The sequence below is a fragment of the Pseudochaenichthys georgianus genome, chromosome 3, assembly GCF_902827115.2.
Source record: "Pseudochaenichthys georgianus chromosome 3, fPseGeo1.2, whole genome shotgun sequence".
NCBI classification, from domain to species: domain Eukaryota; kingdom Metazoa; phylum Chordata; class Actinopteri; order Perciformes; family Channichthyidae; genus Pseudochaenichthys; species Pseudochaenichthys georgianus.
In genome coordinates, this window is record NC_047505.1 from 15,925,988 (window position 1) to 15,951,965 (window position 25,978).

General features: G+C 41.0%; 1 protein-coding gene across 1 annotated transcript in view; it reads left to right on the forward strand.

Annotated features, from left to right (window-relative positions):
- otog (otogelin) overlaps window positions 1-25,978 on the forward strand; it is a 67,912-nt gene that overhangs the window by 15,848 nt on the left and 26,086 nt on the right. The window contains exons 15-31 of the mRNA XM_034078027.2: window positions 905-1,037; window positions 1,537-1,714; window positions 6,824-6,948; window positions 7,221-7,433; window positions 12,020-12,185; window positions 13,533-13,607; window positions 13,893-13,936; window positions 14,654-14,819; window positions 20,417-20,524; window positions 21,153-21,291; window positions 22,313-22,447; window positions 22,691-22,837; window positions 23,085-23,204; window positions 23,583-23,699; window positions 23,888-24,044; window positions 24,265-24,291; window positions 24,692-24,871. Of these exons, the coding sequence (XP_033933918.1) occupies window positions 905-1,037; window positions 1,537-1,714; window positions 6,824-6,948; window positions 7,221-7,433; window positions 12,020-12,185; window positions 13,533-13,607; window positions 13,893-13,936; window positions 14,654-14,819; window positions 20,417-20,524; window positions 21,153-21,291; window positions 22,313-22,447; window positions 22,691-22,837; window positions 23,085-23,204; window positions 23,583-23,699; window positions 23,888-24,044; window positions 24,265-24,291; window positions 24,692-24,871 (2,230 nt within the window). The remainder of the gene's footprint in view (window positions 1-904; window positions 1,038-1,536; window positions 1,715-6,823; window positions 6,949-7,220; window positions 7,434-12,019; window positions 12,186-13,532; window positions 13,608-13,892; window positions 13,937-14,653; window positions 14,820-20,416; window positions 20,525-21,152; window positions 21,292-22,312; window positions 22,448-22,690; window positions 22,838-23,084; window positions 23,205-23,582; window positions 23,700-23,887; window positions 24,045-24,264; window positions 24,292-24,691; window positions 24,872-25,978) is intronic.

Below are 25,978 nucleotides of genomic sequence, written 5' to 3' on the forward strand. Positions count from 1 at the left end.
TCTGGTGCTAGCAAGCTACACTAACGGATATAAAGAGTTTTTTCAACAACAAAGTGGAGGAGAGTCCTCTCCTGTCAGACTGAGAGGCTCAGTGAAGGACTCTGAGTGTTATCTCAGTGGGTCTCAAACGTTTTGGTCACCATTAATATAAACAATTATTTCCGATCTGTTTTTCCTTCTAATTTGTTATTATTTACATTGCTTTTCAAATCGTTCTGTGACACGAAAAAAATAGCGAAATCGTGTTTCGCCATTGTTGTTAATCGGTGAACACGATTAATTTCGTGACTATAACACGAAATGCCATGAGACTTTGTTGTATAGACGGAAGGACTAAGTTGAAAAAGTTTCAAGTAGACAGAAACACAAGTGCGTATACCAGAAATACCTTTTAAAAAGGTACACGGTGGGAAATAAGACTTTAAGAGTTTTTTGTTAAATTATAGTGTTCAGTAAGAGGCTGAACTAAACAAAAACAGACGTGCTAACTCCCACAGGCTGGTGCTAGCTAGCCAGCTAACAACTGAACAGTTGGCACAGTGCATTGGCTGTAAAGGGTGAATAAACACATAGTGAACAACATTTTGAAGCTACTGTATGAACACACTTAAGGAATCATCACAATTGTAAAACCAGAAGGGTTTAACATCTTTCATCAGTTTTAATCGAATACCTTAGTTTTAATTTTCGAGTACTTCTTCTACCACCACTTTTCTATGATTATAGTGTGTGAGTAAGTTTCCATTCACTTCTTGGTTCCTCTCCAATCTATCTCTTTATTTCTTTCTCTCTGTCTCATTTACCACTATCTCCCTCATTGTGTGTCCTGTTGCGTATCTAAATTGCTGCTACTGTTTGGGATAATGCCAGCCTGCCTTATCCAGCCATATTGTCTCAATTGCAGAATTTGGATGGGGCCTGCATCCAATCAGTTAACCTGGTTATTGACGAGGATCCAAGAACAGAGATTACACTGAGCCACGTTGGCGAGGTCTTCATGGCGGGACAGTACCGCATCTCTCTGCCGTATTCTGATGGTAACTTCCTACCCTTTTATCCCTTTTTTTTACTTTCGACATCCAGCGCCAGCATTATTCCAGCACTATGCAGTTCTAGACAGATTTAATGACAGCTGTGCCATTGAACAGATATTTTCCTAATACTAGCGCTTGCATTGTGTTTCACAAAATGCTGTCCCTCTGAGTATTATTCCCTTTTTACACCAATGTTTTCACTGTCTGCCGCTGTCTGTTGATGGAGTCAACAGCCTTTTGTTTGATTTGTGATGAACTGTGTGAGAATTATCTGATGTTTTGGTACCTTAAGGAATAAGAAAACAACACCTATATCTTCTGTTCTGAAGAAATACATTTCTGACTATATACGTACTAGTTTACAGTCAATCAATTAATCAGTCAGTCGATCAGTCAATAAATCAGTCAATTAGTCATTTTCTTGTGCATACATGAATGGAAATGCACCTTGTATTATCTCATCTACCACCATCTTAAAGCCATACTCCCTCATCTCTCCCAGACATCTTCCACATCCAGGAGCTGTCGTCCATGTTCCTCCAGGTGAAGACGGCGTTCGGCCTGCGCCTGCAGTACAGCTGGAAGGAGTTCCGCCTCTACCTGCAGGTCGACGAGCAGTGGAAGGACGACACGGTGGGCCTGTGTGGCACCTTCAACGGCAACATCCAAGATGACTTCCTGTAAGTGTGTGACGGCCCACTTTTGACCCGTCCCGCGCCCTCTTCTAACCCCCCCCCTCCTATGTTTAAAGGAGAGAGTATGCTCCTGTTTCAGAGGTGGACAGGGAGGTGATGGTGAAGTGCTCTCTCTCTCTCACACTCGCTCTCTGTAATGCACACTGGTTTGGCGGCTCGGCATCAAAAGCCTCGCTCTCTGATCAGCTCTTTAAGGTGGGCCAGATGAGCGCCCAACTGGACACGCCACTTCAACAAGGAATTTACTGTTAGTGGAATAGGGGCTCCACTGTACCTCGTTGTAATGGCCCACCATAAAGGGCGGATGTTGTCTAACAGCTGTAAATGGATATACATCACAGTTTGAGACTGAATTGGTCGTATCCTACTAGGAAGAAAACTGGAACTCACTTTGCTTGAAGATCTCCAGAAAGGACTTTGCAGTTAAAAACATGACGTGCAGTATCCTTTATTATTTTGGTGCTAATTTCAGTTTTTTGTTTGTTCTGACCTTTAGTAGTTCAAATATAAGGATTAACAGTTGTTTTAGACACTTTTATTGGCCAAAACAAATGGGAGAGTTAGTCAGAAACTCAGACAGTGGTAGCTCCTTCTTAAAAGCAGAGGTGGGAACCTGCAATGTCTATAACTAGTAGTAGGCCTACAGTTGCTTACATATTATTCCGGCTCCCCTTTTAAAGGTTACAAGAATATGTTTATCTTTACAAAGACTGAATTCAATTTAATAATGAGTGCTGCTTTTCTCTGGGTTTGTTTTCCACGTATTAACAGGAAGGTACCTCATTTAAATAAGTATCATGGCACTAAACAGATCTTATCACAAGGTTACTAGAGGTAGAAGTAGCTTGTTGTGCTATAGCTAGTGCTAATGCTAATGTTGTTTTTGTAGCACGATAGGCTTTATGATGCTTACCAGTATTGGGGTAGTTAGTAAAAAAAGTGGCGCGTTACCCCGAACACTGATGCTTACACTTATGTTTTCAAAGTGGAAATGTTGAGAAACAAGTCCAAACAATAGGGAGTATTAACACAACAATTCAAAGGCGGCACTGACAGGGGTACAATGCAGTGGCGGCGCCAGAGATTTTCTCTAGGGGGTGCTGTGGGGTAGCTTGACGTTTCATAGAGGGTGCTCAAACATTAAGGGTTTCCAATTAATGCACCGGCGCTACAGTGCTACACACACACAGTGTACCCGCGACTGTAACAATGAAGGCTCGATAATCAGCTCACGGCATATAGGTGTAAGTAGGGGTAAAGTGCTATTTTTACTAGTGGGGAGTGGACCCCACATCGTCTAGGAGGGTCCTCACCTCCTCTAGTGGGGTCCGGGGGCATGCTTCAAGATATTGAAGTTAAAAGCATCAATCTGGTGCACTTTGAGAGCAACATTAAGAGACCTATGGATACATCTCTCATCACCCATATTAAACAGAACTGTAAACAGATTTTCTATTTCTTCATAGACATTTTACAAATCACTCCCCTTTTAAAACAAACCGTTTGAGACCCACTGAGATAACTAGACTAAAGTTAACTATCTAAACCAGTGGTTCTCAAAGTGGGGGGCGCAGAGGCATGACAGGGGGGGCGCGAGAGACCAGGAGGAAAAATGGTTATTAAAAAAAAAAAAAGATAAAAAAAAATAATAATCATATTTTGAAAAATTATTGATTTCGAAAATAATATGATACAGTACTATTATGTCTGGGTCTCTGTGTTTCATTAAAGCTCGGCTCTGTGTGTGTGTCTGTGCGTGTGTGTGGAACGAGCTATTTTGTGTGCGTGCGCGAGCGAGAGAGAGAGAGAGCGCACCGGTACCGGAGATCGTTGTTGTTAGCTTCTGGTGCTAGCGAGCTACGCTAACGGATATAAGGAGTTTTTTCAACAACAAAGTGGAAGAGAGTCCTCTCCTGTCAGACTGAGAGGCTCAGTGAGCTAAAGGACTCTCTGAGTGTTATCTCAGTGGGCCTCAAATGTTTTGGTCACCATGTAAATACCATACCATGTAAATAATTATTTCCGAGGCACACGTTTATATGATCATTATAGTTATAAAAAAATAAGAGAATAAATTAAAAACAGGTATGAAATAGGGGAGACCAGGGACAGTTGCAACACTTTTTGGGTTTTTCCCCAATAAGTAAAAAACCATTTACAATAGGATAGCCATTTTGCTATATTATACATTATCAATATGTCAGCTACTGAAACAATGTATTTAAGATGTTTTTATGAAATAAGTACAGGTTGGAAAATGTATTTTAAAAAAAAACCTCAACTGTTACAACTGTCCTTGTGTACAGGGACAGTTGTAACACATGCCAGGCACGGTTGTAACATGTTAATAACGGTTACCTTTTTCACACTACATGACAACAAATAGGGAAATCTGTCAAATTCTAAGGCAACAAGATTTGAATGGGGTTTCACACATCCTCCAACAAACAATGAACAATGAACAGGATAACAGATAACACACACAGCATCATCCTCTGTGAAGGATTAAACTGTTCTCTGAGAGGTGCTTCTACCTTAATTATGTATACCTACCTCATTTGAGCTGAGACCATAATATAAATCAGCTGCCTCCATCAGATAGTCTCTCAAAAGCATCTCCTGCTCTGTTGAGAACACCTTGTTTGGTGTCCAGTCGCCTACTCTTGGGGGTGTTTGTGATCCCTGACTCTCCAACCTCAGCCTCTTTGTATGGAACCGGTACAGGGTGACATGGCATATATCCAGGGACTTTGCCACTTCCCTGAATGATTTGCCCTTCTCAACTTCATTTGAGGCCCTCTGCAGCAGAGCAAGTGGCACTCCCCTGTCTGTCTTCCTCTTTCTGACATTTGGCATACTGTAAACACACACACACACACACACACACACACACACACACACACACACACACACACACACACACACACACACACACACACACACACACACACACACACACACACACACACACACACACACACACACACACACACACACACACACACACACACACACACACACACACACACACACACACACACACACACACACACACACACACACACACACACACACACACACACACACACACACACACACACACACACACACACACACACACACACTTTAGGCCTACTGTACAGTATTTTATTCTGTTTATTTTTTACAGGGACAATGCACACCAACCAACAATACAACTGTATGCTTGAATGAACAATTGATCATTCAAGCAAATGAGCCATCATTGTAAATGTGCCATGTTACAACCGTCCCAGGACCACCAGTCTTGCTTCCACCCCCTGTGAACCTGCCAGATTGCTAGCTTGACCCATATTTAGCTAGTTATATTTGGAGCTTACAAAACAGTGATTCTAATAATACTAGTTTGGATTCCTAGACATTTGAACTCAAGACAGTATCCAAAAAATACATCATATCATTTTAGTTAATATTTTACCTCAGAAACACACTTTTGCTGATATCTTACGCGAGAAATTCAAACATGGCTCCTTTTTTTCTCAGCGATCTTACCATCTAACTGTGCATGTGCAGAGTGAGTTTCATCACTCTAGCAGCTAGCTTGTTTGTGATTGGAGATATTGAAGGTGTTACAACCGACCCGTGTTACAACTGTCCCTGGTCTCCTACTATATGACATTCAAAAATGAATAAAGTTTAAAAGGGGAGTGATTTGTAAAATATCCATAAAGAAATAGTAAATCTGTTTACAGTTCTGTGTTGAGAGATGTATCCATAGATCTCTTCATTTTGCTCTCAAAGTGCACCAGATTGATGCTTTTAACTTCAATATTATTATTTTTTTTAAGTCGGGCCCCCCCAACACAAGTCAGGCTCAGTGGCGGCGCCAGAGATTTATTTTGTAGCTTGACGTTTCATAGAGGGTGCTCAAACATTTAGGGTTTCCCATTGAGTGCTACAGGGGAATGTTCTACTGCAACACTCCCCACGCACACACAGTGTACCCGCGACTGTTACAATGAAGGCTCGAGGCATATAGGTGTAAGCAGGGGTAAAGTGCTATTTTTATAGGTGGTGTGTGGACCTCACATAGGGGGGTCCTGGGGCAAGCTCCCCCGGGAACATTTTTAAATATTGAAGTTAAAAGCATCAATCTGGTGCACTTTGAGAGCAAAATGAAGAGATCTATGGATACATCTCTCAACACAGAACTGTAAACAGATTTACTATTTCTTTATGGATATTTTACAAATCAGGCCCCCCGCCTGACAGAAAAAGTTAGAGAACCACTGATCTAAACACTGAGAGAGTCCTTTACTTCACCTGAGCTGAGGTTATCTGAGACTCTCCGTCTGACAGGAGAGAGTTCTCCCTCCACCTTGTTGCTCCTTATACCCGTTACCTTGGCTAGCTAGCACCAGATGCTAACCACAACGATCTCCGGTAGATACCCACCGGTGCGCTCTCTCTCTCTCTCTCTCGCTCGCGCACACACACAAAATGGCTCGTGCCACACACACACAGAGCAGAGCTTGAATGAAACGCAGAGACCCAGAAGTAAGCTACTTGTACTCACGAGGCCTATTATGTGCAGAATCCCTCTCGCTCTCAGGTGGTTTTGATTGAGTGTCCATACGTGGACGTTTAAGGACTAAAAAACGATACTTTTTTCACTTTGCTGTTCGCAAATCATTTGGCGCTCTAGCTAACAGGAAGTCACTCAAGTGTCACAAAGTAATTTAGCCTATGGGTAGGTAAAAAATCTAATGGGTGCTGGCCATTGGCCTAATCATATCACCTGTGTTGACTTTATGTTTTTGGTCAAACATTTGTTTGTTTCACATTTGCATTGATGTAATCAATATTTTTTCTAATTTAATAAAAATAATAATAATAATTTTCGAAAAAATAAATAAAAATAATTTCTTGGGGGTGCTTAGGGGGTGCTTTGGCAATCCTGGGGGGTGCTTCAGCTCCACCTATCTCCCCCCTGGCGCCGCCCCTGGTACAATGTACGACCCTGAGACTGAGACAAACCCTGAGACTCGACAAAACAAAATAAGCTAGCTGGTTTCTAGCTCCATGTGATGAATCTGTGCTCCTGTTTTCCTGCAGATCTCCATCAGGTATGATAGAAAGCACTCCTCACCTGTTTGGAAACGCCTGGAGGGTCTCGTCAGCCTGTTCCACCACTCTGAGTACGCCTCAGCTCGACCCCTGTGATACACACCAGCAGGCCGGTCAGTTCCTCTCATGTCGTTAGCTCTCCCTATTTCAAAAAGTATAGTGTTAGATGTTGTGTTCCTTTTTATATATCTTTAAACTATTTTTAAATATCTAGAGCATTATTAACTTTAGACATGTGCATATACATGGATGTGTTTGAATCAGCCATGGATTTCAAATTCATTCAATATAAATGTGCAGTGCTACACTTTTTGTTTGTATATTTTAGATACAGGAGTTGTGAATTTTGCATACTTACTAACTTGCTGCTCCTTGCCCTGCTCAGTGGCTTACGCCTCAGAGATGTGTGATGTGCTGAACCAGGATCTGTTCTCCGCCTGCCACGAGTACCTCAGCCCGACATCCTTCCATCAGCAGTGTCACTCAGACACCTGTAAGTGCGGGACACCCTGCCTTTGCTCTGCGCTGGCCCACTATGCTCGCCACTGCCGCAGATTCTCCATCATCGTTGACTTTCGGTCACAGATACCGGACTGTGGTGAGTAATCAGCAGCTGACTTTATAATAAATGTATTCCTTTATGTCTTAATCATATTGCATCGGGAGGCACAGGTATAAAGGGTACTGTCCTTCAAATCTGATTGGTGTTGCTTGTAAAACTTGTAAGATTATTTGAGAGAAAGGAAAGTGTAAAGTAATTAATATATATATATATATATATATACAACCCAGTCTCACGCCATTTCGTGTTATAGTCGCGACATAGACATAGACAAAATCTATTGATTCGTGTTCACCAACACGATTTCCCCCTTTTTTTCGTGTCACACAGAACAATTTTAAAAGCAATGTATTTCTATTGGTAGTATGTTTCGTGCTCAGAATACTGAAATATGTATTTTCTAAATATTTTTTTTCTTCTAATTTGTTATTCTTTTCTAAATAACACACTGTTATTTACTCAACAATAAGATACAATTATCCTTGTTTTTATTTGTTTAATTCTATAATATCGGGCTTTTTTGGCGTCCGTCAGGAACTGAATTTCAAAATAAAGCTACCGGAAACAGATGTAGGCCTATAAGGGACATTTCGAGCATCATTGCGATACACACCCACTGAACTGATTACCCAAGATCCTCAGCTATGGTTGAAGCTCGGTGATTGGATGTTTTAGCCGCAATGCACGTTGGGATATGGTGTTAATGCGATATGAAATAACTATCAACAGAATTGTGTTGCCAGGCAACAGCTTGGGGTGACAACACTATTTCCGGTCTCGAAGTTTGGATAGTAAGCTGCAGTACTCATCAACTAAAAACATCAGTTTATCCTTGTTAATTACACAACATGGTTTAAATTGTGTACAATGCTATTGTTTTTTCCCCCTTCAATTCGGAGAAACAAATCGTTTTTTCGCTGTTTAAGGTGGCCGAAGACACTACACTACCCATAATCCTCAGCTATCGTTTGGGACTACAGTTCCTTTGCTTGACAAACCCCGTGATTAATCTTCAAGCTCTGTGATTGGATGTTGGAGTGGCAGTGTGCCAAGGTTACGCCGAGCGTCAAACAGCTCTTTGAAATGGAATGAAATCACGACGGAGTATCCAAAACTGGACTCGAACGTGTCCAGCCCCACAATAAATTATACTTTATATGAAGATGTTACAAATAACACACAGCATACAATGCCATAATAACTTTGTATTATTAGTGTAGGACACTTATGTATGTATAACATCTGAAGATGTGTAGTTTTATTCATGTTTCCACATAATTTTACAGGATATTGCTATATTATTTGATTCAGCTAGTTCTACACATTACTATCTGAAGTATATCATTTAATGGTAAGCTATTGAAATTCTGATTCCATAGATGTGTGTGGCTGAGAGGTGCAATTGACAATTACAAAGTGTGAAACACTTTAACAAAGCTTGAGACAAATTTCCATTTTATAAAACAAAATTACATTAGCAAAACACTTTTTACCAAAGAAAAAACGATTTAACAAAAACACTTTAACATTTGCCGAAACACTTTAACAAACTAGAGAATCAAACCGGAAAGGGAATGCCCATCATACCAGAAGTGACGTGCAAGTGATTGACACAAACTTAAGTCTGTTTTGGCGGATAGACCGCCGGTGTGCGAGATTAACTGTTTTTTTTTAATTAACTGTTTGACAGCAGACAGATGTAGGGGGCGTGGCCTTCGACTCAAATACACATTTCGATCGCTTCTTCTGTCGTTTACATACATCTTTTGGTGTATTTGGCTCCAGTGGCGACTGGTGGAAAATATTTTTGGTGGGGTGACGAGTCACAGAAAACTGAACAAGAATCGACAACTCGACCCTCTGCTCACTCTTTTTCTGTAAAATACAGGTCCAGCCCACACATATGCTCCATGGTGCTACAGGCATTGCCCTTACAACTACAATAAGCATGTAAATGTTAATCTACAGCTCCGGCGATCCACTAGCACCCGGAGTCTCCACCTGCAGACGCAGACATCCTCATCAACTACTGACCTTGGATACGATTCCAAACAACTCACAGACTGCATCGGGCGCTGAAATTGCCGCCCTGTGACCATCAGATCTGACGACGCTGATTGGCGGAAATTATGTTTCGGCGGCATAGTTTACAGATAGCAACAGTCAGCAATGTGTTGGATGCTGCTGCTCTGGCTGAGGGCTCCTTTCTTACCGCCCAGACGAGAGAGGGTAATGAGACACGCTGCGGCCAGGCAGGAAACATGTGACTTATCAGTAACTTTAGACATCGTAAAACAATTTTAAACGAGATTTTATTGTAGATTACACATTTTAATGATACCAAATATATATAATATTTACCTTGTTCATTAAAAATAAAATATATATATTTTTTTAAATATATTTTTTTATTTTTAATGATAGTCAAACATGTGGGAAGAGGGGGGCGGCGCCCCTAGTGCCCCTATGGGCCGGCCGCCACTGTTTGGCTCGATAGGAACACTTTGATGCACATTCAGTACCAGTGTGTGAGGTTGTGGTTACGATGGCGATATCCGGACGCGTACAGCGAGGACTACAAAAAGACAAACGAGGTGACTGGGGATGTCTGTTCAAAACATTTAGAGCTCGAATACATAATTTAAACCAGCTATTGTTGCCAGACTTATTACTGAATATCGTTCTTAATGTGATACCAAGTCCATCTGAGACCTGTGTACACCTTCAGAAAGCCTCCAAGTGAAGCGTACGTTGCTAACTCACAGTTTGAAAGCAGCATGGAGAAGTCTTCAGCTGTGGTGAACTGCGATCCGCCCATGTTAAACTGTGTTACGATTTATGTGGCTATCTACCAGCGATCATGTTTAATATGAAAGACTACACACACATGTACTGTATCCCTTATAAAAACTGTATTCTGCAGCATTCATCCAGATAAGATGTGACAGTTAACTTGTTTTGTAAAGATATAGCAGAAATGTCATTGCTGCATGTGCAGGGATATTTAGACTTTAAAATGCTGCTTGGTCATTAATGTTGGTCTCGGCAAACAATATTCGGAATCCTCTATTCAAACATAATATTCAGTGTCCATCGACATGAAAATAACAAAAAAGTTCATGCTGGACTCAAACCCGAGCCCCAACAGCAAAAATCACTTGAGCCCTGCGCGTTATGAGTGCGCCGCATATCAATACAACGTGTTAGATCACCACAGCTGAGTTTGTTACATTAACATTGTTAAAAAGTTCCAGAAAAATGCAACCCGACCATCATTTATAATGTGAGGGAATGTAGGTACACTTTAAGCCATATAATATATAATATAAATATTATAGTAGGCATTTGCTTAGAAATAGTATAGGCTACTGACTGAGGTCTGTATCAAGCCTCATTAAGACCCACCGAGATCAGATATCCTAGTTTATCAGCCTGCGAGCCCACATTATGTTGTGATAAGTGTTAATTTTTACATATAAATGTGTTCTAGTGCACACATAAAGTTCCAATATGCAAATCAGGCCATGTGTTTCGTTGTAGTAGCTGGTACAATCATCACCGACAGATGGAAAGACAACAATAACAAGGAATTAATATTAATATTACCAAGTTACACAGAAATAAAAAATATAAGAACAAAGATAAAAGCTTAAACGTTAAGATAGAAACTAAAACATGTTCACAGCAGTGTACAAATTATGAATATATGTGTTTGTAGTTCTCAACGTGAGTATCCTCGACTCGTCATTCGGTTTGTGTCGCTGTATCGATGCATAATGAAATATCGCCATCGTAACCACAACCTCACACACTGGTACTGAATGTGTATCAAAGTGTTCCTATCGTGCCAAATATACCAAAAGATTTATGTACGACAGAAGAAGCGATCGAAATATGTATTTCAGTTGAAGGCCACGCCCCCTACATCTGCCTGCTGTAAACCAGTTAATTAAAAAAAACAGTTAATCTCGCACACCGGTACCTATGGACGGTACGAGTGTGTTTATGGTCGTTAAACATGTTTTGTCCGTTCTATGGAAACCACCTGGGCCAAGTGACATGGTTTTGCTCATCACGATGTGCGCAAGAGGCTATACGTTCTCGTGCACACAAGAAAGTTACAGGTTCGCCAAGTAGGAAGTGGAGCTGTGCGTTTTACACACAGCCTTCGCTGTGTTTACCTTCATTAGACAGCTATAGAGTGACCGCAGGCTAAACACACACACACACACACACACACACACACACACACACACGCACGCACGCACGCACGCACGCACGCACGCACACACACACACACACACACACACACACACACACACACACACACACACACACACACACACACACACACACACACACACACACACACACATCGAACTGCCCGATTATTACGCCTTATCATTCTATTTATGAAGGAGATGTCCGGTCACCAGTGTGTGTGTGTGTGAGACTGTGACACTGGCATTTGTTTTCAGAAGATATTAAGATACTGTTGTCCGTTCTGGTACTGCGGTCATCTCAGTCGTCTCTATATACTTTGTGTTTACACTGTGCAGATGTAGAATGATGAGTTAATATGCAAATTCAAACCGCCCTTTTAACCCCGTCCCTCTCTGCAGCGGTCACCTGTCCCCCCACCATGCAGTACGGGACCTGTGTGTCGTCCTGCCAGCGCCGCTGCTCCGCCCTCTCCATCCCGCAGCACTGTGGGGAGGAGTGTGAGGAGGGCTGCGTCTGCCCCCAGGAAACCTTCTACAACCATCGAACACACACCTGTGTGCACAGGTAAGAACGGCCGAGGTGGTGGGGGTATAAATTAAGAAAAAAACAACCCTTTTCTAACTGCTGATCAAACAAACAAGCAGAGAAAGCGAGATGAAATGTGTATCACTGTAAGAGGTCCTTTTTTATTACACTTAATAATTATTTTATTTGAATTTAGGCAGGAGGGAATGAGTGACCATGGCAGGAGGGAATGAGTGACCATGTGTCCTTGTTGTGAATCGGGCCAGCTCTGCCTGTTGTGAAAGGTTTTGAAGCCTGGAGTCACTCCACCAAACAAATCCTCTCAAAGTGATATTTGTATCTGCTCTGAAGTTTAGGTCAGCCTTTAAGTGGAGAGCCTTGTATATCTCCTGCAGACGCTACAGCGCCAGAGGACCTCGGTAATTGTGCTCTCCCTTTCAGCCTGCTCTGCCCTAAAAGACATGCAGCTTAATTCCTCTTAAATGTCCCAGGTTTTTACATCCTAGTGCAGCGCGGTGACTTACTTACCATGTGATAGAGTTACATCAAGGAATTCACCGTGAAACCCCCCTTTTATTCCCGCTCGGGCTGGGGACGACACAGATATCTGATAACCAGTGAGAAAGAATTTGTAGTACAGAGGCCAATGTGTGGCGCTGGCCTATATGTTACAGCGCTTTCAGCCTCTGCGAAGCACCGTTTACCTCAACGTAGATCATTATTTTACATTTGTACAATGAAAAATCGCCCCAAACAGGTGAAGTTTTTTAGTACTAGTATGTTGTGGATTTGACACCTTACGGACTAATTTCCCCTCCTAAAGCCTGCTTATCTGTCCCCTATCCACTTACCTGTAATACTCTGTTTAAGGTAACACAAAGCCCTCTTTAACATTACTCTTTACACAATAATGAACAAACTAAGCAGTGTCTGGTTTACATCCCCAAAGCCTGGTGTGTCATTATGGCTTCAGGGGTCTTCGAAGGTCTTTCGGACATCCGATTTAAATCCTTTTGCTTATGCTGAGATGTACAATGCAATGGTGCACGACAAACAATCTCTGCATCTGTTTCTCTCTCTCAGTCACATCAGTAATTATTCATCGGTCAACTGTTTCTGTGTGCTTGATTTTTGTTATTGTACAAATTATTACTATTCTGAATCGTCAACTAGGAAATGTTTTGTTGTGTTATTTCCTTATAACAGACTGTGTCTATAAATGCAGTTTGATTTTAGAAAACACAACAAAAGTTTGTTTAAGTGGTAGCTACAATTATTTTTTAAATCAATCTTTTACAGATAATATTTTTTTCTTTAGTTGGGATTTATTTCCCAATATTGACCAGCTCGCTGCACTATATGCCTTATGAGTGTGTTTCTTTACAGGAGCGAGTGTCCCTGCAGTTTCCTTGGAGCAGATTACGAGCCGGGGGATGTGATCATGACATCAGCAGGTGTTCAGTAAGATCCTCTCCTCCATCTTCTCCATCTAAAGTTCTGCCTTCTGTCAGTCACAGTGCTGCTTCCTTTTTAAACTGGAGGAACTTATATCTTAATATTTAATGTGAACAAGTAACAGAATAAAGCCTACTAGTTGTAGAGATAAAGTATAAGTAAGAACAAAGCTGAAAAAACCATAAAGTCATGTTTATGAATTTGTTAACCTACTTCTTTGCTAGTTTTTGTATTTACCTCCATCATGCGTCATCATAACCACCATCCTGTTCTCCCTATGTTTCCTTACAGACTCTGTCTGAATGGTAAACTGGTGTCCCAAACAACAAACAGTGGTAAGTAACTTTAGTTTCTTTAGCTAAGTTGATATTAAGGGATGCTTGTCTTTTGCTTAATATCACATTATGTGTCACATTAAAGTATGTAATTTAATGGTTAATATAAAAGTTGGAAGACACTACCACACTTCTAGCAGATCATACTGCCCCCTTGTGGGTCAAGTATAAGAAGGCGAGCCTCCGGAAGCTCCAGGTTGCATATAATGACTGTTTGCGTATACTGCTTAGAAAACCAAGGTGGCGCAGTGCAAGTGAAATGTTCTGTCATGCACGAGTCAACACGTTCCATGCTCTTTTGAGAAATCTGATGTACAAATTCATCTGTCGATTGAATGTTTCTCATAACTCTGTCATTATGCTGCTTTCAAATCCGTGTCTCAGTATTGTACGATACCAGTCACCTCTGTGGACACATTGGTATGGCTGCCTTTTTTTAGTTTGTATTTGAGTGTTGTATGTTTTGTAATAATGGACCAAGAGTCTCTTTAAATAAAGATGATGATGATGATGATACTCTATAATTGAAAGGGATTATTCATAAAAAGCACATAAAGTACATACAATAATGAGAAACTTGAGGAAACAAGAACCATGGGATGAAAGAGGATGGATGGAGCTTTGTAGAGAATAAAACTGAAGCTACTGGATCCTATTCATTTTTCCATCTTCCTGCCGAGTCGTTCTCACCTGTGATTTATTTTTCTCATCTTATAGACATGTTGTGTCCAGCTGGTCAGCTCTACCAGAACTGCTCTGAGGGGGGCGACGGCCTCCTGACGGGAAGGGGCGTGGCCTGTGAGCGCACCTGCGAATCCTACCTGCTCAACCTAACCTGCTCCACACACGAGCCCTGTGTGGCCGGGTGTACCTGCCCCCATGGGTGAGTGAAGTTATTTAGTCCCGTTATAATTTGTGCTGGAAAATCATTACAGACTGCTCGAATCACACTATAGAATGAACGATAGATTATTTTTGAAACTTGTCCAGTGCTACCCCCACATGTATAACTTTTATTTGTATAGTGCTGTGTTGACCGGACCTACTGCTATCCCTACTGGTCCCACAACTCAGTTACACATCAAAGATGGCGATCATTGAGTGTGTGAGAAGTGTCCAGCAGTTCCACAATCACATTTTGGACCATAATAAGTGCACCAGCGGGGTGCTTATAGTGCTTTGCATTGAGCCATACTTTCCATTAGGATGCAATTATGCACACAAAATAGCACAAGTAAGTACAGAAGTACGCAAATTGAGAAACAGCCTAGATGTCTTGCTGTCTGTTTGGTATGGAAAAAGAGTGTGACCCTCTTTCTTGATAAATAAAGGTTAAGACATGTGTGTGGAGGTTTGGTGAAATCTAAAGCTCTGAGTGTGCAGGGCTGTGTTTCTTTATTCAGTCATAGTGTTGTTTTACTGCTGGCAGCCTTATTTTATGAGTCTTAGGTCATCTGTGGGAGTCAAAAATACTTATAAGCGTCCGATTATTATGGAGTAGAATACAGTAATCTGATCCCTGTAATTCCCCTCCTAATGTCGGCCTGAAAGGAAGGTTAAGTGGATTAATCAACCAAGAGTCATGATGATAACAATATGCACTGGTAAGGCTTTGCAAAACATATCCTCGCTTATGACGCTTTGGTGAATATTATACAGCTGGTAAACACACAGTTAAACATGGATATTTTGAGCTACAAATCTACTATCTTGAGATCCCATAAATAATCAATGATTCAGGTCAGGGGTGAGTTTAATTATATTTTTATATTATTTTTGTTTTGTAAAAACTGGGTGGTTAGTCAAAAAAATCCCCTAAAGTGAAACATTACCTTTATAGAATTACAATTTCAGCGAAGGCCAGTTGAGCAGCATACATGCACTGATTTTGTTGATAGCCATACCTCCCCTTTTCCCAAGTCTATCACGGTCTATGAATGGAATCACTTGTGTGATTATGCAGTGGGCATTTTAAAACACAAAGAAAAGGTTAGCCAGCTACAGTCATTTTGATCCTGCGTCAAACTCCTCTGACTCGCCGCTGTGATTAATTAATTCCTACTCACCTTTGAGAAAGATGACCTCTGTGTTAATTTTGCCAGTCTTTGTACAGGTGATTCATAACGTCCACCAACCTAAGAGTTTGTGTGCTAACTGTTACGCTGAATATAGACACAAAGAGATCTCTTTCAGCTCCCTGGTGACGGCTGGATTTATAAGGGCAATGATACTGTAGTTTGAAGGTTCAGTCATGACTCTGATTTTAGATACTTGTTTTTCAGATTGAGAATAATCGAGTTGTTTTAACAGTGACACACTTTTAGCTTTTGGCTTGAATTGATGGTGGTGATTGTATTAATGAAACTAAATAAAGTTGATTAATGATTAATTTTGGAACCCATACAAAGTGAAATCATAGTCAGACAGATAATTGTTACGCAGTGATGTCACTATGTTACTGGAGTATGCAAAGGAGTTCAATGGAGGCGTTTCAGGCAGTTGGGGATGTGCGTGAGAGAAACTTTGGGATTTTAGTCTTTGCAAACCATTTACATGCATACAAACCTATATTACACACTCAGCTAACTTCAAAGTGAAAAAGATGAAGTGGCAGATGATGCGTTTATGGATGTATTCAGAAAGCTACTTTTCTTGGGAATCAACCTGTATTCTGTAATTAACGTAATTAAAACTTAGATGCCCCTTTTCTTCTCATTTATGATGGTGGATATGAGCGAAAGACTTCAACTGGCTGGCTTTGGTTTCCTTTCTAAACCAGACAGCAGATGATAAACAGGTGTTCCACCTGACTGTAAACTAAGATCGTTATCATGGAAACAAACAAAAAAACTAAAAGTCAACTGCAAGGTATTCATCTGCAGCAGGACTTAAAAACCTCTAATGGGAAATAATTAGCTGAGGTGCTGACAGAAGACTCCATTGAGTTTTCATTCACAATGGCACACTTTGTGTATGATCAAAATGTAGACCATTCATTCTGTGACAATTAGCCAGCTGAACTCATATGAACCTGGACTTTCAGGTGCAGCATATCAGAATCTGGTTTTGGTTACAGTACGTATACATACAACTGTTAAAGCCTGCTGTTTGCCTGTGGGCTTACCTTGAGAGGCTTGGTGACTTAATAGAACACAAAGTGTTACAGTATGGAATAAAGACATGCACAACTTTTAGCCTTTCAATGAAGATGCAGGTTGGGCGGTGATAATTGACATGACTCAACTGTAAACTATGTTGGGTTTTGGAACATCAAAAGCTAGCTGGATGAACATGTTTGGGTTTTGAGGATCCTATAAGGTGCCACAACAAAACCCAGTAGTATATGTTTAATTTAACTTTCAATACTCCCAGTTAAGAAAAATTGGTGACTTTCAATTAATACTCAACTGGTTGCTGCAAACTGGATGGTTTCGGTTTTAGAGTACGGATGCAGATCTTGCTACAATTTATATTTCATTGTTCTTTTAAATACTAATTTATATTTCATTTATTAATACAATTACAGCTGAGTTTCCGATTGTGTTAGAATTAGTACAGCTTACAATAGAGAGAATTTATCTATAGAGAGAATTTATCTATAGAGAATCGGCGGGATGAAACCCTCTTTAATGGTCACACATGCAGAGCACACAGCACACACAGTGAAATGTAGTCTCTGCTTTTAACCCATTCTAGTACCAGGAGTCTAGTACTAGGAGCAGTGGGCAGCTATTGTACAGCGCCCAGGGAGCAATGGGAGTGAGGGGGTGGGGGTGAAGCCCAGGAGGTGAACTGGGACCTCTCAAAGTACCAGTCCACACACCATATTTGAAGTCTGTTTGGGGACTTGAACTGGCGACCCTACAGCTCCCAGTCCAATCCCCTACTGAGCCACTGCCGGACAATGTCAGTAAACCAGCTATTAATTTTACAATAATCAGCCATTTTAGGATTGGGCCTGATGCAACATTTAAATATGTGCACTTCCAGCCCATTTCCACTGAACTTCAGGATATCTAACATGAATTCGCCATTCCTGTGTTTCTCCAATCTCGCGACTCATTGGCTATGTGTCTGATGACTTAAGTCCACTGCCTCAGGGGCTATATTTGTGGGGTTCTGGTTACTGTCCCTTTAGCAACTTTCGACGCAAAAATGTAGTTGGTGTTGAGAGATTCCATCGTATAACACTGGAGTGTTTCACAAAAAGCCACTTTACATACTGATAAAAAGCGAATTTATCAACAGACGATAGCTGATGTGGTCTTGTATTGCCATATGGCTAATAAGTCCTGCCTCTTTTGGTTAATTATACACAGACTAATATGGAAACTAGAGTGTTTCCGATATCAAAATCTAGAATGGCCTACAGATTCTGCATTTATATATAATCTCTGCTGGCTTAAGACATTTTTTTATGTCAGAAGATCTTACCTAACTTAAAGTATCGTATACTTTCAGCCGGTAATGCTGCCAATGGTAATTGTCAGGCCATGTTGTCACATCCCTACATGGACCACTACAAGAAACACAAAGGGAACCACCATCTTTCAACTGCATCTGTAAAACCAAGACAACAAATTATTCAAAAAAATAATAATTTCAGCATACTATATAGATATATATATTTAGCTATATCTCAGGTTCAGGTAAACTTCAAAAGAATAAGAAATAACAATATCAGCAGGACAGAAAACAATGATACTGGTTGTAGTTTAGTAGGTTTTAAATCAATGAAAAGGACTAAAGCCTGCCAAACAATGAATGTTATTTTAACAGTTTGTGAGGGGCTGTCTGCTTTTGTTATCTGGTATAATTAAACCTGTGATCTTCACTAGACTGCAGTCAAACTTGTGCATTGTCTGGCTCGCCTGTCGCCAGTCTATGCGACAACATCCTCCTCAGTCACTTTAACACCATCTGATGGAATGAAAATGAAAATGAGCGCTGTGTTTATGTGGATTTATTCATAATGTGCACGTAGGTCAGGAGAATGAATGATTGCAGAATCTTTGATCAGAGTAATTGATACGGCAGCTTGGCGTGCAGATAAAGGAAGCTGTTAACACTGTTTTATCTGCGGTGTAACTCTACTCAGATGAACCTGAGGTTTGTGGCGGGACCATTCAGTATGTCACTTCATTGTCTGCAGCCTCGCCAGTGGATATACCTCAACCCTGGATATTACAAGATACTTATCAGCTTCGTCTCGCAGAGCGGAAAGCAAATGGAGTCATCCAGACAAAGACTGTTTCTCTCTCTATCTCTGAGAATCCTAATTGTCTGGTTTTCTCATGTATTAACAAGTGTTACCGCTTTTCATCCACAATCGTCTCACAACACTCACTCGCTCTTTGTTTCCTGGTATCGCTCCGCTCTAGAAGCTAACCTGCTTTGGCTCTGCCTCTGTTGATCTTTTGGCAAGGAATAGTCCTCATATTTGGTTTAGAGATAAATACGAATGACGATTATGTTATAACATGATTGCATCGTGTTAGACGACAGCTCTTGAATAAAACTCCAAACTTGACTTACGAGGCTCTGTTATTGTCCTATCAATGGTTTCTGTCAACAATTCAATCGCTTCACTCTTACTCTCATTGGCTTCACATCACAGATCTCCATGTGGGACTAGTCTGCTACTTGTCCATTGATGAGAAGTTTGCTTAAATTAAAAATATGTTCTTTTACCTCTGGGATTGAGTCTAGAAAGGGTCTGCTACCCTAAACTGTGTTAAGGTTCGGAGTTTGTTAGGCTTCACAAACTCAAACAGCAACTCGATCAACAGAAAATGAATCTGCAAACATCAGACGATCAACGTCAAAGTTAGGATCGATTTTTAAGCAAAAATGTTGGAACTGTTCTTTGGTTAAATTATTAATGCTTTTCACTTATGATTTTAGACTCTTTAGATTTAGATATAGATTTTGACCAGACACATATTCGGAAGATGTTATCTTAGGCTCTGGGAAACTGTTATGGGCATTTTACAGTAAATAGTAAGTTGCTTGGGACTGCGCTCAGTTACGTGGTGTCATTATGTCACAAGTTGCGTTCAATGCATCTCGCAATGATTGGTCATTTTAAGAATATTTGTGTTTTTGAGCCATTCATATCTTAACATAGGGAGCAGGTCCTCTTCACTGAGTCTGCCATGTTTCTATAATAACTCAGAAAGGACAAACCAAACAATGGCTCTATAGAGGGCTTTTTGCGTATTGCGCTACTTAAAGGTCACTGGTGGATTATTTTAAACGTCTGATTGAATGGTTTTGGTAAATATCTCCTTTCTCAATGGACCAAGCCAACTGATGTTAGCATCTTGCTTATGTATGTTTGAACAGGAAAGATCTAGGCCTCCTGTAAGATTTTGGAGCCACAGTGGCAACATTTACCAGAAGAAAACATCAGTGATCTTAATCCAATACTGTCTGACGATGTCAAACTAGAAATGTTAACAACTTTATATTTTCCCCTAGCTTGCTGAAACACGGAGATGAGTGCTTTGAACCCGCATCCTGCCCTTGCCTGTGGAAAGGAAAGGAGTATTACCCCGGCGACAGAGTGTCCTCCCCTTGCCATCAGTGGTAAGTTCATGCCACATATAAACTCAGATCAAGCTTTTATGTAAAACTTGGTCTTGTGATTCCACATGATCTTTTCCTTTCTTCCGTTGGCCTTCATCCATTTTGTCAGGGTATACAAATGTGTATTATCTCCACCAATCATCCGATTGGCAATATCTGTCAGAATGAAGACATATGGCCAACAACTCTGCTAATTTTTCAAAGTCAGATTTTGCCTGACTCCTGAGATCGTCAGAGCAGCTAAAGTGGCCACCTGATATCCATAATTTTCTGCTATCACAGAACAGAAAGAGCCTTGAAAACAGAGCGGGCCCTTGAATGACTCTTTGATTCCCTCTGCCTCAGACTGTTCATCGCCAGTGAAAGGAAACACTCTCCCAGTGATCTCAGTCATTCTCCCATCCTCCCATTTTCTCCTTCAAGCCATAGCCAGGGAAGAAGATGTAGATGACAGCCTAATAGCGCAATGAGCAAATGATTCAGCCTTTGAAAATTCACCGGCCACTTTTCTGCTTGCTGTAAACCTGAGGTGCTCAACAAAAGGAGGCCATTAGACGTGAAAAAAATGTCCCCTCACTAAGTGGGAACAAGTTGATGCTGAATCACTGAAGCTTTGCTGTCTTTGTAGTGTTTGCCAGCATGGGACGTTCCAGTGTGTGTTTCATCCGTGTCCATCCATGTGCATGGCCTACGGTGACCGCCACTACAGGACGTTTGACGGACTGCTGTTTGACTACGTTGGTGCATGCAAGGTCTATCTTGTAAAGGTATTGAAATAATTTATCTATACTAACGGGCCGTCCACACTACAGCTTCGACAGCTTCAAAAACGGTTTCCAACCCGGCTGCCCATTCACTTTGAATGGGGTGACGTCACGTTGCCTCGCTTTTCGCCGAACTGAATTGTGGGTAGCATAGTGGTCCGTCTCCGGCATCTCCGGCGTCAGAAGTTGAACAATGTTCAACTTCTGTCGCCGGAGACGCCGGAGTAGCCAGCGCCAGCCAATCAAATCCCGTTTCGGAAAATCTGACAGCTCAAGCCGTAGCCAATCAAACCGTGTCTAAGCTGGGAGAGATATCCCGCCGTTCATTTCTATATTTCAAAAAAAGATGGAGGAGAAACTAACTATCGCCGTAGCAAATCACCCGGTTTTGTATGACCAGACCCTCTTCACCTACCGGGATACAAACCGGAGGAACCAGGCATGGAGGGAGGTGGCAGAGACAGTGGGTGAAACTGGTAGGTTTTTGCCTGTTTGGGGAGTTTATATATATATTGCTCGCATAAAATCCTTGGGGTTTTTTGCTTTGTATGTCGGGGGCGGGAGATTCATGTGATTGGTTGTTGGTCGCGTTGCTCGAATAAAATCCCCAATCTTCAGACACGCCCAGCTCCAGGCTTTTTTTGAAGCTGTAGTGTGGACGCTCCGTAAGGGAAACAAAAGTGTGTGTTTTAAATAATTAAATCCATTAGCTTTCTTTCTGTACACTTAAGGTGTTTAGTTTTCAATTTTAGGTTGCTTTTAGGTTGTCCAAACGCAACAAAAGTTGATCACTGCATTTTTCAGAAAATATCTTCTTGTGAGAATGGCAGCTCAAGAAAATGCTTCAGATAACAAATTAAATAGATACTTTAAGACAAAACAACCTGTTTATCCCCTCAAAAGTATTTTTTTTGTCCAAATGTTGACCCCATCATATATATATTTATAAGTATAAACACATCATGTTAGGTTTAGTGTCAGGAGTTTTTGTATTTTCTGTGATTATGTTTCCTCTCGTCCACAGAGCAGTGTTGATGTGATGCTCAGTGTGACAGCCGAGAACGTCGACTGCTTCGACAGCGGAGTCATCTGCAGGAAGTCTCTGCTGATCAACATCGGCAGATCTGTCGTAGTATTCGATGATGACTCTGGAAAGCCCGTAAGAGTCACTTCCAATATATTTTTCATATATATTAATGACATAGGTGGCCAGAAGCACATTTGCTGCATGAAAAGAAGCATCAATTCTAAAATACAGAATATGTGCAACTGGTTTTATTGTCTCACCTTTAAGTAGCGAAGAAAGTCATTGTCACTGGTTTTGTTGGATGATTATATTTAAGTCAACTCTAGAATAGTATTCAAGAACATTTCAGTAAAATGTACGTCCCATTTTTTGCAGAATCCATCGAGTGTGATTGACAGGAAGCAGAGGATGTTCATCTGGCCAGCCGGGTACTTCACTGTGGTTCATTTCCCAGAGGAAGAAGTAACCGTCCTCTGGGACCGAAAGACCAGCATCCACATCCAAGTCGGACCTCGCTGGCAGGTAGGACGCTGTTTCAGTGTTTTCTTTCTAACAAAAGGGTCACTAAAAGGAAAGCTAAAAAATTAACCAATATGTTTTTTATCCATATTCAAACTACAATCAGACAGCTTTCTGCCTCCCCCGGTACTCCATGAAGAATATAAATATTCTCTCTGTTCTGTACAATCTGACCATATGGACTATTTTAAAAGGATATCATGTTTAGGGAATTAAGATATTTGAAAAGAGATGTTGGTGATGTGTTCAGGGAAAGCTGAGTGGGCTGTGTGGGAACTTTGACATGAAGACAGCGAATGAAATGCGGACACCCGACAACATCGACTCCTCGACTTCACAGGAGTTTGGAAACAGCTGGACTGCAGTAGAGGTGAGTGAAACGTGCTGTATCATCAAACATTTGTCACACTTGATTAAATGTATCCATTTATGTGCACAAACCTACAAATACCACTAGACCAGAGTATTCAGCAGTGTTACATTGAACTGAGGACATTACTTCAAGTATATGAGGACACATACAAGGTGCTTGTATTTGTGTATTTCCAATTTATTTTCTTAATACTTCTACTCCACTAAATATTGTCTTTTTTCCACCGCTGCATTTGTCTTACAGCTTTTGATGATGCATACGTTTACCTAAGTCAAGGCTCTGAATAATTCTTCCACTACTGCTTTCCTGATTGTCCTCCTAAGCCTCTCATAAAAAGTTGTGATTTATCACCTCTGCGTGTGTTTTTGTGTTCAGTGTGTGAACAGTCCAGATATCAGACACCCCTGCAGCCTCAGTCCGCTCAGAGAGCCCTTTGCAAAGCGGCAGTGTGGCGTCCTGCTCAGTGAGGTCTTCATGGCCTGCCACCCTGTGGTGAGTAACAGCACAACAAGCCCTATGTCCCATTTTGAGTTTCCCAAATAAATCCCAAATAAGTACAATCTTTATTCTGGACCATTATTTAATTCGTCCTGCTCATCCTTTTGTAGGGATTTCTAAATGAACTCTTTATTTTATTTCCAATAAATTACTGAAAGGTGTTCGTTCTTGTTTATGTTCAGGTGGATGTAACCTGGTTCTACATGAACTGCCTGGCTGACACGTGTGCCTGCAGTCGTGGAGGAGACTGTGAGTGTTTCTGCACCAGCGTGGCAGCGTATGCCCAGCGCTGCTGCCACCAGGGCGTCCCTGTCGACTGGCGCTCACCGTCTCTGTGCCGTAAGTCAGAACGCAAGGATGCGAAAACCTGATCTGTCCCAGGAGTTCATTTCGATCTGAAACGGTTTCCTCGAACAATAATAACCCCTATTTTTAGTAATAATCATTAACTTCTTTATTATTTCCTATATGCATCATTACATTTGGTTCTTATTTGTCTTGATTATGGAGCACTTTGTAGGAGCTATTACTATCATTAATTTTGTGCTTCTTTTCACAGCGTATGATTGTGAATTCTACAACAAAGGTACGACAATCTTTCCACTGATCTAAAAGCCATTGAATCAACACACACTCACAAATCATTTATATAAACAATACAATTAACAGTAGTTTCTGTCTTGTTTGAAGTTAATATCCAGCTGGATGTATTTTTGCTTCCGCTCCAGAGAGACTGGTTGATTTTGAAGGCAAAAACAGATTTGATGGGAGAGGTTACTTTCCTGTTTGATTTTCATTTGATAAAGAAGTGATCAATAAAACGGTATTTGTCTTGAACCCCTAAAAAAATACATAAAAACATTAAACCGAGTAGTATGGTGTACAGAATGTGTAGCTTTTGTGATACATTATACAGGCTTTGTTTAATATGAGCAATACTACTTACTTTGTAACAGAGATACATTAACATGGCCTCCTGTCTTCAGTTCTGGGTAAAGGGCCCTACAGGCTGATCACCTTCAGGGACAGGACCACGCTGCTGGCAGCCAGCAGGACCAGCGGCTCCCTGTTCCTGCAGAAGGGCAGCCTCAGCACCTTCACCCCCACCCCTGGAGTCCTCTCACAGTTCATGATGACGCCGGGCCTCAGCAGAGCCCGACCACATGGTGAGTTACCTCTATTCACTCTGCACGGTTACAATTCATTTACAAAGCAGGATTCACTTCACTGGTCGAACTGACTTAGTAATTCTCTCTTTTTTCAGCGGTCAGAACTCACAGCTATTTATCTAGTTATCTGAGAATAAGATAATGCAAATAAGCGCACAAAGAACACTTCTAAAATATTTACTTAAATGCAGACTAAGTTCTCTATGAGCGCATCGAAGCATCCTGAAAAAAACCCTGTAGTGAAGATGTATTGCCATAGCAATCAAATAAAAAAACGTTAACATTTAAAAAATTCACAAGACTCAAGACCTACTGTGGAAACTCTGAGCACTGTTTTTATCTTTAAAGAGCATTCTGCACATTTCCCAATATTAAGGAGTGATATCTTTAAACAAATCCTTGCTTTTGTAATTGCTTTTCACTCTATATTTTGATATTCTCAATATTTTTTCTTCTTGATTTTACAAGAACACCTACAACTGAAAGAAATACTAGATGAATCTGATGATTGAAAATGTCAATTTATAACAAGAGCCTTTTATGGGAATTAACTTGAATAACACCTTTAAACGACACAACATGTCCTTTAATTGTTACCTCTGTCTGAGTCCGGTGAGTTCATTGGCAGTCACTGCTAACACTACTTACTTTACTACATCTGGACCTAAGTGGTGAATGAAAACCTATTGACCTGGTTTCAATTTGATAACAATGTTAATCACACGTTTTTAAAATGTCATCTTGACACTGGATTTCTGATCAGCAGTCGTAAACATCCAATCACGCCATCTGTCCTTCATAATCTGTGACCTGAGAGTTACAAAGAGCCTCTAATCCAGCCAGGCGCCGTTCTCCTCTTCCATTGTTTCCTCTGTGTTAAACTGTGTTTTGGATGATTTGAGCGCCTCAGTGAAAACACTGATGGAGAAGATGGACTTGCATTGACTTCCTTTGGCAGAAGGGCTCTGAAATCAGATTGCCAAATGCTAATATGGCAACATGAGCTGCAGGCTGGTCAGAAAGCCAAGACTGGAACAAGCTGGACTCGAGAGTATGCTGCAATGCTGCTGTACTCTGGCTCAGACACCCATTTATATACAGTTT